The sequence below is a fragment of the Bufo gargarizans genome, chromosome 5 (genome assembly GCF_014858855.1).
Source record: "Bufo gargarizans isolate SCDJY-AF-19 chromosome 5, ASM1485885v1, whole genome shotgun sequence".
NCBI lineage: Eukaryota > Metazoa > Chordata > Amphibia > Anura > Bufonidae > Bufo > Bufo gargarizans.
In genome coordinates, this window is record NC_058084.1 from 37,977,179 (window position 1) to 37,989,787 (window position 12,609).

Sequence of the window (12,609 nt, forward strand, 5' to 3'; positions counted from 1 at the left end):
CCCCCTCCTACCCCTCAGCTGACAGATTGAAAAAAAATTAGGTTAAAAATAAACTTCTGGGTCCCGCTAAGCCACGCCCAGAACTGGTTAGGCCACTCTCCCTCTCACTCCTGAGCCGACAGGGATTGAAAAAAATGAAGATAAAAATCTACTTCTGTCAGCTGCAGGGGAGGGAGGGTGACTTTCTCCCTGCAGCTCACACTCAGACAGTACAGTGCTGCTGTCTTTGGGCGAGCTGTTCTAAAGGACACGCCCCTGATTCGGTTAGGCCACTGTTAAGCGGGCGGGCCCCTGTGGAGGTCACTGTCAAGGGGGTGGTGTGCTGTGAAACTCACTGTTAAAAGGGGAAGGCTGCTGTAAAAGGTCGAAGTTAAGGGGGTGGGCTGCTGTGGAGGTCCAAGTTTAAGGGACGGGCACTGCGGGGGGCGCGGTCCAGTGTTAAGGGGTCGGGAGCTGTGGAGGTCACTGTTTTGGGGCGGGGGGCTGTAGATGTCACTGTTATAGTGGATAGTGTTGATATATTTTAACAACACACAAAAACATTAAAGGGAACCTGTCACCGGGATTTTGGGTATAGAGCTGAGGCCATGGGTTGCTAGATGGCCGCTAGCACATCCGCAATACCCAGTCCCCATAGCTCTGTGTGCTTTTATTGTGTAAAAAAAAAACGATTTGATACATATGCAAATTAACCTGAGATGAGTCAGACCCCCACAGATAAGATATTGATGACCTATCCTGAGGATAGGCCATCAATATATTGAATCCCAGAAAACCCCTTTAAAATGTATTATAAAAAGTTCTTCAACTTTCTCATACCACTTTGTGTTTTAATTACTCACCACAGTCAAGATCTCCGCTTGCATTCAGTGAAAGAAAAGATTTTTGCTTATATTTATACGGTTAAACTGTTAAAAGCTATGTATCAGCCTGAAGTCCAAACTGTTCAGTTCCCATTGTCTAAACCATTGGCGTCTCCAGAGGTTGTGGAGAAACTACGACTCCCAGCCGCAGGATACCAGTTGGAGACAAATGGACTCGACCATGGAGGAAGCAAAATGCATTAGTAATGTGCACGGAATGAGCAAAATACCATAATTGTGTACACAGTGTCAGGGCTAGAGTGAACAAGGCCATCCTTTACTGAAATGAATACAATTCCATAAAAGCTATGGGGGCGAGATTAGAAAAGCGTGACATAGGGTTGTGTATGGTATTCCAGTGAACGAAGCCGAGCTGTAATACCAGAAACTGCCAATGAACAAGAGTGGCGCTGTTTCTAGAAAAAAGCAGCCATGTTTTTCTAATCTCATACAATTTGTTTTAAAAAATATCAACTCCAAAGCTGTTAACTTGGGGGTCTCGGCTCCGTTAGGCAGTCTGTGGGGTGGGATTTCCCGAGGGCTTGTTCCGCTTTCTTTTCCTCTTTCTCTTCTGTTGCTCAGGAGCTGGTCTTGTGGGTTTTGGATCATTTTTCTTTTTCTTCAAGCAGCTCAAGGGGTTAGGACCCCCGACACGTTTCCTCTTCCTCCCCCTGCGCTCTGTGATCAGTGGGATCCCCTGCTCGTCTTTCAAATGCTCAATGCTGTGTTTATGATGCTCGGGGAGTAGCTGACCGGCTTGCACAGCTTGGACATGGGCCACAGACTTGGGGGACGGTTTGTCCAGCACCATTGTGTTCTGAATAATGAACATCAGGGGGATGCCTGCCTTTTTTTTCACTTTGTTTGCAAGTTCATGGTCCTGGGAAATAAAATTCAAATGTGTTACATAATGTAAAAAGTGCAAAATGTACAATGTGCAAAAAATATAAAATGTTACGTTACCAGTAAATAGTAGTTTTTGCAACTTAACCACTTCCAGACCGGGCCACTTACCCCCTTCCTGACCAGGCCTAATTTAGTAAATCTGACATGTGTCACTTTATGTGGTAATGTAATAACTTTGGAACGCTTTTCCTTTTCCAAGCCATTCTGAGACTGTTTTCTCGTGACACATTGTACTTCATGTTAATGGTAAATTTTTTGCGGGATGAGGTGACGTTTTTATTGCTACCATTTTGGGGTACATACGACTTTGACTGGTTAACATTATGTTTTTTGTGAGGTGAGCTCACTAAATAAAAATAAAAAAATCTGTTTTGGCGCAATGTTTATTTTTTTACGGCGTTCCCCTGATGGGGTAGATCATGTGATATTGTTATAGAGTCGGTCGTTGCAGATGCGGTGATACAAAATATGTATTTTCTTATGTATTTTCCTTTTTTTCCCCCTTCAATTTTTAACAATTGTTACATAAAGGATTTGGGGGGGGGGATTATTATTATTTTTTTCCAAAACACTTTTTAATTTTTTTTACACTTTGTGTCCCCCATAAGGTCATACAAGACCTATGGGGGATATTTAACTTCATTTATTTTTATTTTTTTACTATTGATTTCTCCTGTAACTGGGGCTGACATAGTAGCCCCAGTTACAGTGGAAAATACACCCCCCAGAGAGGCTGTACAGCACAAGGCCTCTTGCACACGAGCGTATGTATTTTGCAGTCTGCAAAAAAACGGATTCGCTAAAAATACGGATGACATCCGTGTGCATTCTGTATTTTGCAGAAAGGAACAGCTTTTCCATGGCACTAGCTGGGGGACATGATGATGGCGGCAAACTGGCAATGGCATGGGGCTGAAGTTGGCAATGGCATGGGGCTGATGGCGCTGGCTGGGGGACGTGGATGGTGGTGGCAATGGCATGGGGCTGATGGCGCTGGCTGGGGGACGTGGATGGTGGTGGCAATGGCATGGGGCTGATGGCGCTGGCTGGGGGACGTGGATGATGGTGGCAATGGCATGGGGCTGATGGCGCTGGCTGGGGGACGTGGATGATGGTGGCAATGGCATGGGGCTGATGGCGCTGGCTGGGGGACGTGGATGATGGTGGCAATGGCATGGGGCTGATGGCTCTGGCTGGGGGACGTGGATGATGGTGGCAATGGCATGGGGCTGATGGCGCTGGCTTGGGGACGTGGATGATGGTGGCAATGGCATGGGGCTGATGGTGCTGGCTGGGGGACGTGGATGATGGTGGCAACGGCATGGGGCTGATGGCGCTGGCTGGGGGACGTGGATGATGGTGGCAACGGCATGGGGCTGATGGCGCTGGCTTGGGGACGTGGATGATGGTGGCAACGGCATGGGGCTGATGGTGCTGGCTGGGGGATGTGGATGATGGTGGCAACGGCATGGGGCTGATGGCGCTGGCTGGGGGACGTGGATGATGGTGGCAACGGCATGGGGCTGATGGCGCTGGCTGGGGGACGTGGATGATGGTGGCAATGGCATGGGGCTGATGGCGCTGGCTGGGGGACATGGATGATGGTGGCAATGGCATGGGGCTGATGGCGCTGGCTGGGGGACGTGGATAAAGTTGGCCATGTAATTTGTATACATACAGAAGAAAATAATATATCGCACATGCTTCAAATTATATTGCAATATAGATTTTAGGCCATATCGCCCAGCCCCAGCCCAGCCCAGCCCCGCCCCAGCCCCAATCAATGATTTTTTTATTTTTTTTTATATAAAATCCTTTTTGGAGGAAAATATATTACCATCCAAAGGTTATTCCATCATGAAATAAAGATTTGTTTTTTAATTATGTAGAATAAGGCTGTATATGTTTAATTTTTTTGGTAAATAAATTAATTCATTCACAATGTCATGCTCTTCCAGAGGTTTTTGTAAGATTATTGGGCAGTTTCTCTGCCTACAAGATATTATCACAGATGCTTGGTTTACTTTTGCAGTTCTCAAAACTGAATTTGACTCAGCAGAGATCACATGCCTCCTCTTCACAGCTAAAATGGTCTAACAAACACAGAATCAACCTACGATAATCAAACTAAGGCTACTTTCACACTGCTGTTTCTGGGTACGCTTGTGAGATCCGTTTCAGGGCTCTCACAAGCGGCCAAAAACGGATCAGTTTAGCCCCAATGCATTCTGAATGGATAAGGATCCGCTCAGAATGCATCAGTTTGCCTCCGTTCAGCCTCTATTCCGCTCTGGAGGCGGACACCAAAACACTGCAAGCAACGTTTTGATGTCCGCCTTACGATGCAGAGCCAAACGGATCCGTCCTGACTTACAATGTAAGTCAACAGGGACGGAAACGTTTTCACTGACACAATATGGTGCAATTAAAAAAGGAACTGTCCCCCATTGACTTTCAGTGTAAGGGTACTTTCACACTTGCGTTGTTTGATTCCGGCAGGCAGTTCCGTTGCCTGAACTGACTGCCTGATCAGGCAAACTGTATGCAAACGGATGTCATTTTTTCTGACTGATCAGGCATTTTTCTGACTGATCAGGATCCTGATCAGTCAGAAAAATGCATTGCAATACCGGATCCGTTTTTCCGGTGTCATCAGGCAAAACGGATCCGTTTTTTTTTTTTTAAAGGTCTGCGCATGCGCAGACCGGAAGGACGGATCCGGCATTCCGGTATTTTGAATGCCGGATCCGGCACTAATACATTCCTATGGAAAAAAATGCCGGATCCGGCATTCAGGCAAGTCTTCAGTTTTTTTCGCCGGAGATAAAACCGTAGCATGCTACGGTTTTCTCTTTTGCCTGATCAGTCAAAACGACTGAACTGAAGACATCCTGATGCAAACTGAACGGATTACTCTCCATTCAGAATGCATGGGGATATGCCTGATCAGTTATTTTCCGGTATAGAGCCCCTGTGACGGAACTCTATGCCGGAAAAGAAAAACGCAAGTGTGAAAGTACCCCAAGTCAAAACGGATCCGTTTGCATTACCATGAACAAAACAAACAAAAAAAAAAAAAAATACAAAATTTATTTTTATTTTTTCTTCTTCATGGTAATGCAAACGGATCCGTTCTGAACCCTAACCTAATCTACGATTTTTCGTGTTGGTGCAGCCACTAAACAAATCTATATTTTTTATTTTAACCTCTGAAATTCCCCCCCTCCCCCCTTTTTTTTTTTTTTTTTTAAACACAGTTTTTAACGGCCATTAGACCAATTAAAAACAGGCCCATTGATTTCTGTAGGCTCCGCCAGGCCGTGAAAATTAACAAAAATAGGACATGTCCTTTTCTTTGATAGCCGCTATACACTGTTCCTCCCCAACTGGTTAACTCCTTAAGGACTGCTGTGGCCAGTGATTGGCTGAAAATCTGGAAGAGTAGAGCGACGCCCAATATGGCCACCCTCGCAGCTCCTGTAGTTGCTCTCCAGCTTTTCCTAGATTTGACATCTCAGAAAGAAAAGCTGAGACCATCCCAATGATCACCCAACTTTCCCAGACTAAGGCCCCTCGCAGACAAGCGTGAGCGGATTAGGTCGAGATGCGTTGTGGATGCGTTCAGTGAAAAATGCAAGTTCATTCAGTTTTGTCTGCGATTGCGTTCAGTTTTTATCACGCAGGTGCAATGCAATTTAATGCGTTTTTCACGCGCGTGATAAAAAACTGAATGTTTACAAACAACATCTCTTAGCAACCATCTGTGAAAAACGCATCGCACCCGCACTTGTTCGCGGATGCAATTTTCACTCAGCCCTTTTCATTTCTATGGGGCCAGCATTGTGTGAAAAATCACAGAATATAGAACATGCTGCGATTTTCACACAAACGCACAAGTGATGCGTAAAAAACATTGCTCATGTACACAGATCCCTTGAAATGAATGGGTCCGGATTACATGCGGGCACAATGCGTTCGTATCATGCATTGCACCTGCGCGGAATACTCGCTTGTGTAAAAAGGGGCCTAAGGGGGCACATTGACCGGCGTTTTAGATGCAGGTCTTAATATCCCCTATACCTGTCCGTGGATCCGGGTTATGTAGAGGCACCAGCCTCTCCACTACAGATTTATTGACGTCTTACATTTAGACCATTTACCCCTAAAACAAGGCAAATGAGACAGGTCTTCCGGCCCCTTCCACTTTTTTTTAGACTTGGCGTAAGCAAAAGAGAGGTCGCAGATTCTGCAGCACCATGGCGTGTGACAGAATCTGTGCCAGATATACGCCGCAAAAGTGGGACCCTAAGGGTGCATTCAACCGTATGTATTTTGCGGTCCGTAAAATGCGGATGTGCTAAAAAAAAAATACGGATGATGTCTGTGTGACATCCGTGGCTTTTTTTTACGGATCCGTTTTAACAATGCCTATTACTGTTCACAAAACAGATAAGAATAGGACATGTTATTTTTTGTGGGACTACGGAAGGAATGGACATACGGATGCGGACAGCACATGGACTGTTGACTGCATTTTTTGAGGACCCATTGAAATGAATGGGTCTGCAACCAATCTGCAAAAAATGCGGATCGGATGCGGACCAAAAATAGGGTCATATGAATGGGGCCTAACAGTATTTCATGGAGGGCTGCACCGGGTATCGAATTATTGATACCCAATCGATAGTTTTGTACCTGGATCAATTCGATACTGGGATTTGCCATTTCTGCGCTACACCACATTGATGACAGTGGCCACAGGGTCCCCTCCCCTCAGTATCTTCATTGGTGGCAGCGGCAGCTTCTGATCAGAGCCCCAGCAGTGTAATCTCGGGGCCCTGATCAGTTACCATGGCAGCCAGGACGCTACTGGAACCTTTCATGGCTGTCATGGTAATATCCCTGATGCTGTGTGCACAAAGCCCAGAGCAGCAAGGAGAGTGTGAAGTCCTATTCATCCTAATAGAGATCTATCAGGGCAAATAGGACAGGGGATGAAAAGATCCCAGGTTCTAGCCCCTATGGGGGCGAATAGGTACCAAATAAAAAGTAAAAAACAAAACAAACAAACAAAAAACACCAAAATAAATTAAAGAGTACCTAAGAAGCTGGAGCCCGCCCTGCTCAGCTAATCCTGGCATAGTAGGTGGGTACAGGGTACCCATGTGCTATGCCAGCAGTTAGTAATAGTCCAAAGAGCACGGGCAGGAGCAGTAATGAGCGCTTCTGCCCGTACTCCCTGCGCTGCGGACCATTCATAAAATGAGTACTCGGTACTCCGCTCAGCTGTCAGCGGTGTAGGGAGGACAGAGTTTTAGCGCACCAGTGAATGGTGAGCTTTAGGGGTGAAAAAGTACTGTAAAAATAGAAAGTTAATAAATAAAGTATATTAGAAAAAGATTTTTAGGGGGTTAGGGACAACATATTAAAAATTGTTATAAACGTTTAATTACGCTTAAGTTTAGTTTAAATCATCCCCTTTCCCAATTTTACATATAAAAATATATACACAATAAACCTATTACATATCGCCTTGTCCGAAAAGTCCTAACTATTAAAACATAAAAAAATAGGTTCTATGCAGTGAATGCCGTAACACGGGGGGGAAACTGTGCGATTCACCATTTTTTGTCACCTTGTCCCCCCCAAAAATAGGATAGGACGGTTCTATTATGGGCCGGATGTTCCATAAAATGCGGAATGCACGCGGCTTTTTTGGCGTTTTATTTTCTCCGAGTGGTATCAAGTATTGCAATACGTTTTTTATGGTATCAAAATCCAATCAAAATGTTGGTGTCGTGACAACCCTAATTTCATGTCCATGTTCCTCAGGGTTACCGTATATATCCCAACCCCCGCCGACCATTATACTTTCACATCCCCCACCATCACCCGCAAGTCTCCTATTTCTCCATAGCAACTAAACTGGAAGCAGGCAGCGAGCCGCCGGTGCAATAGATTGTTGTCTCACAGATACCTGGGTGGCGACGAAGTAATGGTGAGAGTTGCCATCTGCAACCATGGATAACAGGCACGCCGAGCCGCCAAGAGGGCTCTGGGAGTGACCGCAGCTCCGCACTTGAAATCTTTGGGCGATTAATTTGGCTCCATACACTTCCGTCCCCAAGGACTCCAGCTCCTTAATAACACAGCTAGGAAAAGAAAGATCACGTCATATAGCGACACTGGACAGAATACGGACACTGCTCATCATCTACTGAGCCACAGACTCCAGAGCTGCATGCACAATTCTGCAGACTTCAGAGCTCAGGTTTCTCTTTATTCCCTGTGGGCACAGATCTACAGGTCCTTTTCAAAAAATTAGCATATTGTGATAAAGTTCATTATTTTCTGTAATGTACTGATAAACATTAGACTTTCATATATTTTAGATTCATTACACACCAACTGAAGTAGTTCAAGCCTTTTATTGTTTTAATATTGATGATTTTGGCATACAGCTCATGAAAACCCAAAATTCCTATCTAAAAAAATTAGCATATTTAATCCGACCAATAAAAGAAAAGTGTTTTTAATACAAAAAAAGTCAACCTTTAAATAATAATGTTCAGTTCTGCACTCAATACTTGGTCGGGAATCCTTTTGCAGAAATGGCTGCTTCAATGCGGCGTGGCATGGAGGCAATCAGCCTGTGGCACTGCTGAGGTGTTATGGAGGCCCAGGATGCTTCCATAGCGGCCTTAAGCTCATCCAGAGTGTTGGGTCTTGCGTCTCTCAACTTTCTCTTCCCAATATCCCACAGATTCTCTATGGGGTTCAGGTCAGGAGAGTTGGCAGGCCAATTGAGCACAGTAATACCATGGTCAATAAACCATTTACCAGTGGTTTTGGCACTGTGAGCAGGTGCCAGGTCGTGCTGAAAAATGAAATCTTCATCTCCATAAAGCTTTTCAGCAGATGGAAGCATGAAGTGCTCCAAAATCTCCTGATAGCTAGCTGCATTGACCCTGCCCTTGATAAAACACAGTGGACCAACACCAGCAGCTGACATGGCACCCCAGACCATCACTGACTGTGGGTACTTGACACTGGACTTCAGGCATTTTGGCATTTCCCTCTCCCCAGTCTTCCTCCAGACTCTGGCACCTTGATTTCCGAATGACATGCAACAGTCCAGTGCTGCTTCTCTGTAGCCCAGGTCAGGCGCTTCTGTCGCTGTTTCTGGGGAATGCGGCACCTGTAGCCCATTTCCTGCACACGCCTGTACACGGTGGCTCTGGATGTTTCTACTCCAGACTCAGTCCACTGCTTCCGCAGGTCCCCCAAGGTCTGGAATCGGTCCTTCTCCACAATCTTCCTCAGGGTCCGGTCACCTCTTCTCGTTGTGCAGCGTTTTCTGCCACACTTTTTCCTTCCCACAGACTTCCCACTGAGGTGCCTTGATACAGCACTCTGGGAACAGAAATTTCTGAACGAATAGGCTTTCTGTGTCTTACCCTCTTGCTTGAGGGTGTCAATGATGGCCTTCTGGACAGCAGTCAGGTCGGCAGTCTTACCCATGATTGCGGTTTTGAGTAATGAACCAGGCTGGGAGTTTTTAAAAGCCTCAGGAATATTTTGCAGGTGTTTAGAGTTAATTAGTTGATTCAGATGATTAGGTTAATAGCTCGTTTAGAGAACCTTTTCATGATATGCTAATTTTTTGAGATAGGAATTTGGGGTTTTCATGAGCTGTATGCCAAAATCATCAATATTAAAACAATAAAAGGCTTGAACTACTTCAGTTGGTGTGTAATGAATCTAAAATATATGAAAGTCTAATGTTTATCAGTACATTACAGAAAATAATGAACTTTATCACAATATGCAATTTTTTTTAGAAGGACCTGTAGTTCAAGGGATTTACATTCTGGGAAGAGTCTTCTTTATACAGTGTATGGCGCAAGACCGCTGAGGCCAATGGTTGGCTGCAGAGGTACAGAGAAGGTCCTGGCGGCCAATACCGGTCCTACCATCACATGATAAATACAATCTCAGACAACTCCTTTAAGGGCCTGTCTCGACAAGAGACTGCTTGGCGGTTTCCAATAGGAAGCAGGAGAGTGAGTGCAGCTCTAGACAGCGGGAGCGACAAAATGCAGCAGCACTACAGAATGGAGTGCCGCAAACTGACAGCGGCAAAACACCACAGCGCCGTGGACTGGTAGAGCAAAAGACAGAGGTGCCACAAACCAGCAAAATGCCACGGCGCCGCGGACAGGCTGCGGCAAAACGCAACGGCGCCGCGGACAGGCTGCGGCAAAACGCAACAGCGCCACGGACAGGCTGCGGCAAAACGCAACAGCGCCACGGACAGGCTGCGGCAAAACGCAACAGCGCCACGGACAGGCTGCGGCAAAACGCAACAGCGCCACGGACAGGCTGCGGCAAAACGCAACGCGCCACGGACAGGCTGCGGCAAAACGCAACGCGCCACAGACAGGCTGCGGCAAAACGCAACGCGCCACAGACAGGCTGCGGCAAAACGCAACGGCGCCACAGACAGGCTGCGGCAAAACGCAACGGCGCCACGGACAGGCTGCGGCAAAACGCAACGGCGCCACGGACAGGCTGCGGCAAAACGCAACGGCGCCACGGACAGGCTGCGGCAAAACGCAACAGCGCCACGGACAGGCTGCGGCAAAACGCAACAGCGCCACGGACAGGCTGCGGCAAAACGCAACAGCGCCACGGACAGGCTGCGGCAAAACGCAACAGCGCCACGGACAGGCTGCGGCAAAACGCAACAGCGCCACGGACAGGCTGCGGCAAAACGCAACAGCGCCACGGACAGGCTGCGGCAAAACGCAACAGCGCCACGGACAGGCTGCGGCAAAACGCAACAGCGCCACGGACAGGCTGCGGCAAAACGCAACAGCGCCACGGACAGGCTGCGGCAAAACGCAACAGCGCCACGGACAGGCTGCGGCAAAACGCAACAGCGCCACGGACAGGCTGCGGCAAAACGCAACAGCGCCACGGACAGGCTGCGGCAAAACGCAACAGCGCCACGGACAGGCTGCGGCAAAACGCAACAGCGCCACGGACAGGCTGCAGCAAAACGCAACAGCGCCACGGACAGGCTGCGGCAAAACGCAACAGCGCCACGGACAGGCTGCGGCAAAACGCAACAGCGCCACGGACAGGCTGCGGCAAAACGCAACAGCGCCACGGACAGGCTGCGGCAAAACGCAACAGCGCCACGGACAGGCTGCGGCAAAACGCAACAGCGCCACGGACAGGCTGCGGCAAAACGCAACAGCGCCACGGACAGGCTGCGGCAAAACGCAACAGCGCCACGGACAGGCTGCGGCAAAACGCAACGCGCCACAGACAGGCTGCGGCAAAACGCAACGGCGCCACGGACAGGCTGCGGCAAAACGCAACGGCGCCACAGACAGGCTGCGGCAAAACGCAACTGCGCCACGGACAGGCTGTGGCAAAACGCAACTGCGCCACGGACAGGCTGTGGCAAAACGCAACTGCGCCACGGACAGGCTGTGGCAAAACGCAACTGCGCCACGGACAGGCTGTGGCAAAACGCAACTGCGCCACGGACAGGCTGCGGCAAAATGCTACAGAGAGGTAAAACGCAACAGACTGGCAGCGGCGCCACGTCAGCACTTACTGGGTTGTGCAGAGCTGCACTTCCCCCATCAGATACTTGGGCAGCTGCTCCTTGATCTGGATCTGGTTCTTCAGAGCCGCCTGGCAGAAGGTCCCGTCCACCAGCACCTGGTACGGCTCCCGGAAGCGGAAGTTGTGCTTGTAGAAGCTCAGGTGCTTCTTGGCATGTTTTTGCCTGGTGATCTTCATAGCGGGCAAGTCACCCGGTTCCGTACCGTGACGTCACGCACACCCGAGAAGCAGCGCTCTCAACACGTGGGCGCCGTGTCCCGGAATTACGTCACGACCGATCTCCCAGAACAAAACACGCCCACTAAAGGCTGACTGATCATGTGACCTGGTGAAGGCGCGACCATAGGAACGAGCGTCCGTTATACAGGAGCTACGTGACCTGGGAGACGGAGTGGAACTACAAGGCTCAGCAGTTGTGAGCGGAGGGCAGACGTATTGTGGCCACACACATCCCCTGCTGCACAGTGTGGAGACATTCCTGTCAGAGAACCTGGGGCCACCCACAAAGAACTATAAAATGGGGAGGAAAAAAGAAAAATAAATGTCTGTGTGAATATAAACTAGTGACAACCTCCTGGCAATGACTGACTACCTGCTGATGGCTGACTACCTGCCGGTGACTACCTGCCGATGACTGACTACCTGACGGCCCCTGACATCCTGGCGATGACTACTTGTCGGCGGCTTATTGCCTGCTGGCAACTGACTACCTGCAGATGGCTGACTACCTGCTGGTGACTGACTACCTCCTGATGACTGACTGCTGCCGGCTGACTACCTCCTAGTGACTGCTGCCGGCTGACTACCTGCCGGTGACTGACATCCCGGCAATGATTGACTACCTGCCGGTGACTGACTACCTCCTGATGACTGACTGCTGCCGGCTGACTACCTGCCGGTGACTGACTACCTGCTGGTGACTGACTACCTGCCGGTGACTGACTACCTCCTGATGACTGACTGCTGCCGGCTGACTACCTCCTGGTGACTGACATCCCGGCAATGATTGACTACCTGCCAGTGACTGACTACCTCCTGGTGACTGACTGCTGCCGGCTGACTACCTGCCAGTGACTGACTACCTCCTGGTGACTGACATCCCGGCAATGATTGACTACCTGCCGGTGACTGACTACCTCCTGATGACTGACTGCTGCCGGCTGACTACCTGCCGGTGACTGACTACCTGCTGGTGACTGAC

At 48.7% G+C, this 12,609-nt stretch overlaps 1 protein-coding gene across 1 annotated transcript; it reads right to left on the minus strand.

Moving 5' to 3' along the window:
* Nucleotides 1-809: 809 nt before the first annotated feature.
* On the minus strand, nucleotides 810-11,713 carry UTP23 (UTP23 small subunit processome component). Its single transcript, XM_044294138.1, has 3 exons — nucleotides 11,398-11,713; nucleotides 7,747-7,921; nucleotides 810-1,743 (listed from the first exon to the last, which is right to left on the minus strand). The coding sequence occupies exons 1-3, from the start codon at nucleotides 11,583-11,585 to the stop codon at nucleotides 1,372-1,374; spliced, it is 735 nt and encodes a 244-aa protein (XP_044150073.1). The 5' UTR covers nucleotides 11,586-11,713; the 3' UTR covers nucleotides 810-1,371.
* Nucleotides 11,714-12,609: the final 896 nt, after the last annotated feature.

Bases quoted from the DNA above. Each gene is read 5' to 3' on its own strand.
- UTP23 (XM_044294138.1), bottom strand. From the start codon at position 11,585: ATGAAGATCACCAGGCAAAAACATGCCAAGAAGCACCTGAGCTTCTAC. The intron at 7,922-11,397 runs GTAAGTGCTGAC...TTCTTTTCCTAG, and splicing joins GTGCAGCTCTGCACAACCCA to CTGTGTTATTAAGGAGCTGG. The intron at 1,744-7,746 runs GTATCTGTGAGA...TTTATTTCCCAG, and splicing joins ATTACTTCGTCGCCACCCAG to GACCATGAACTTGCAAACAA.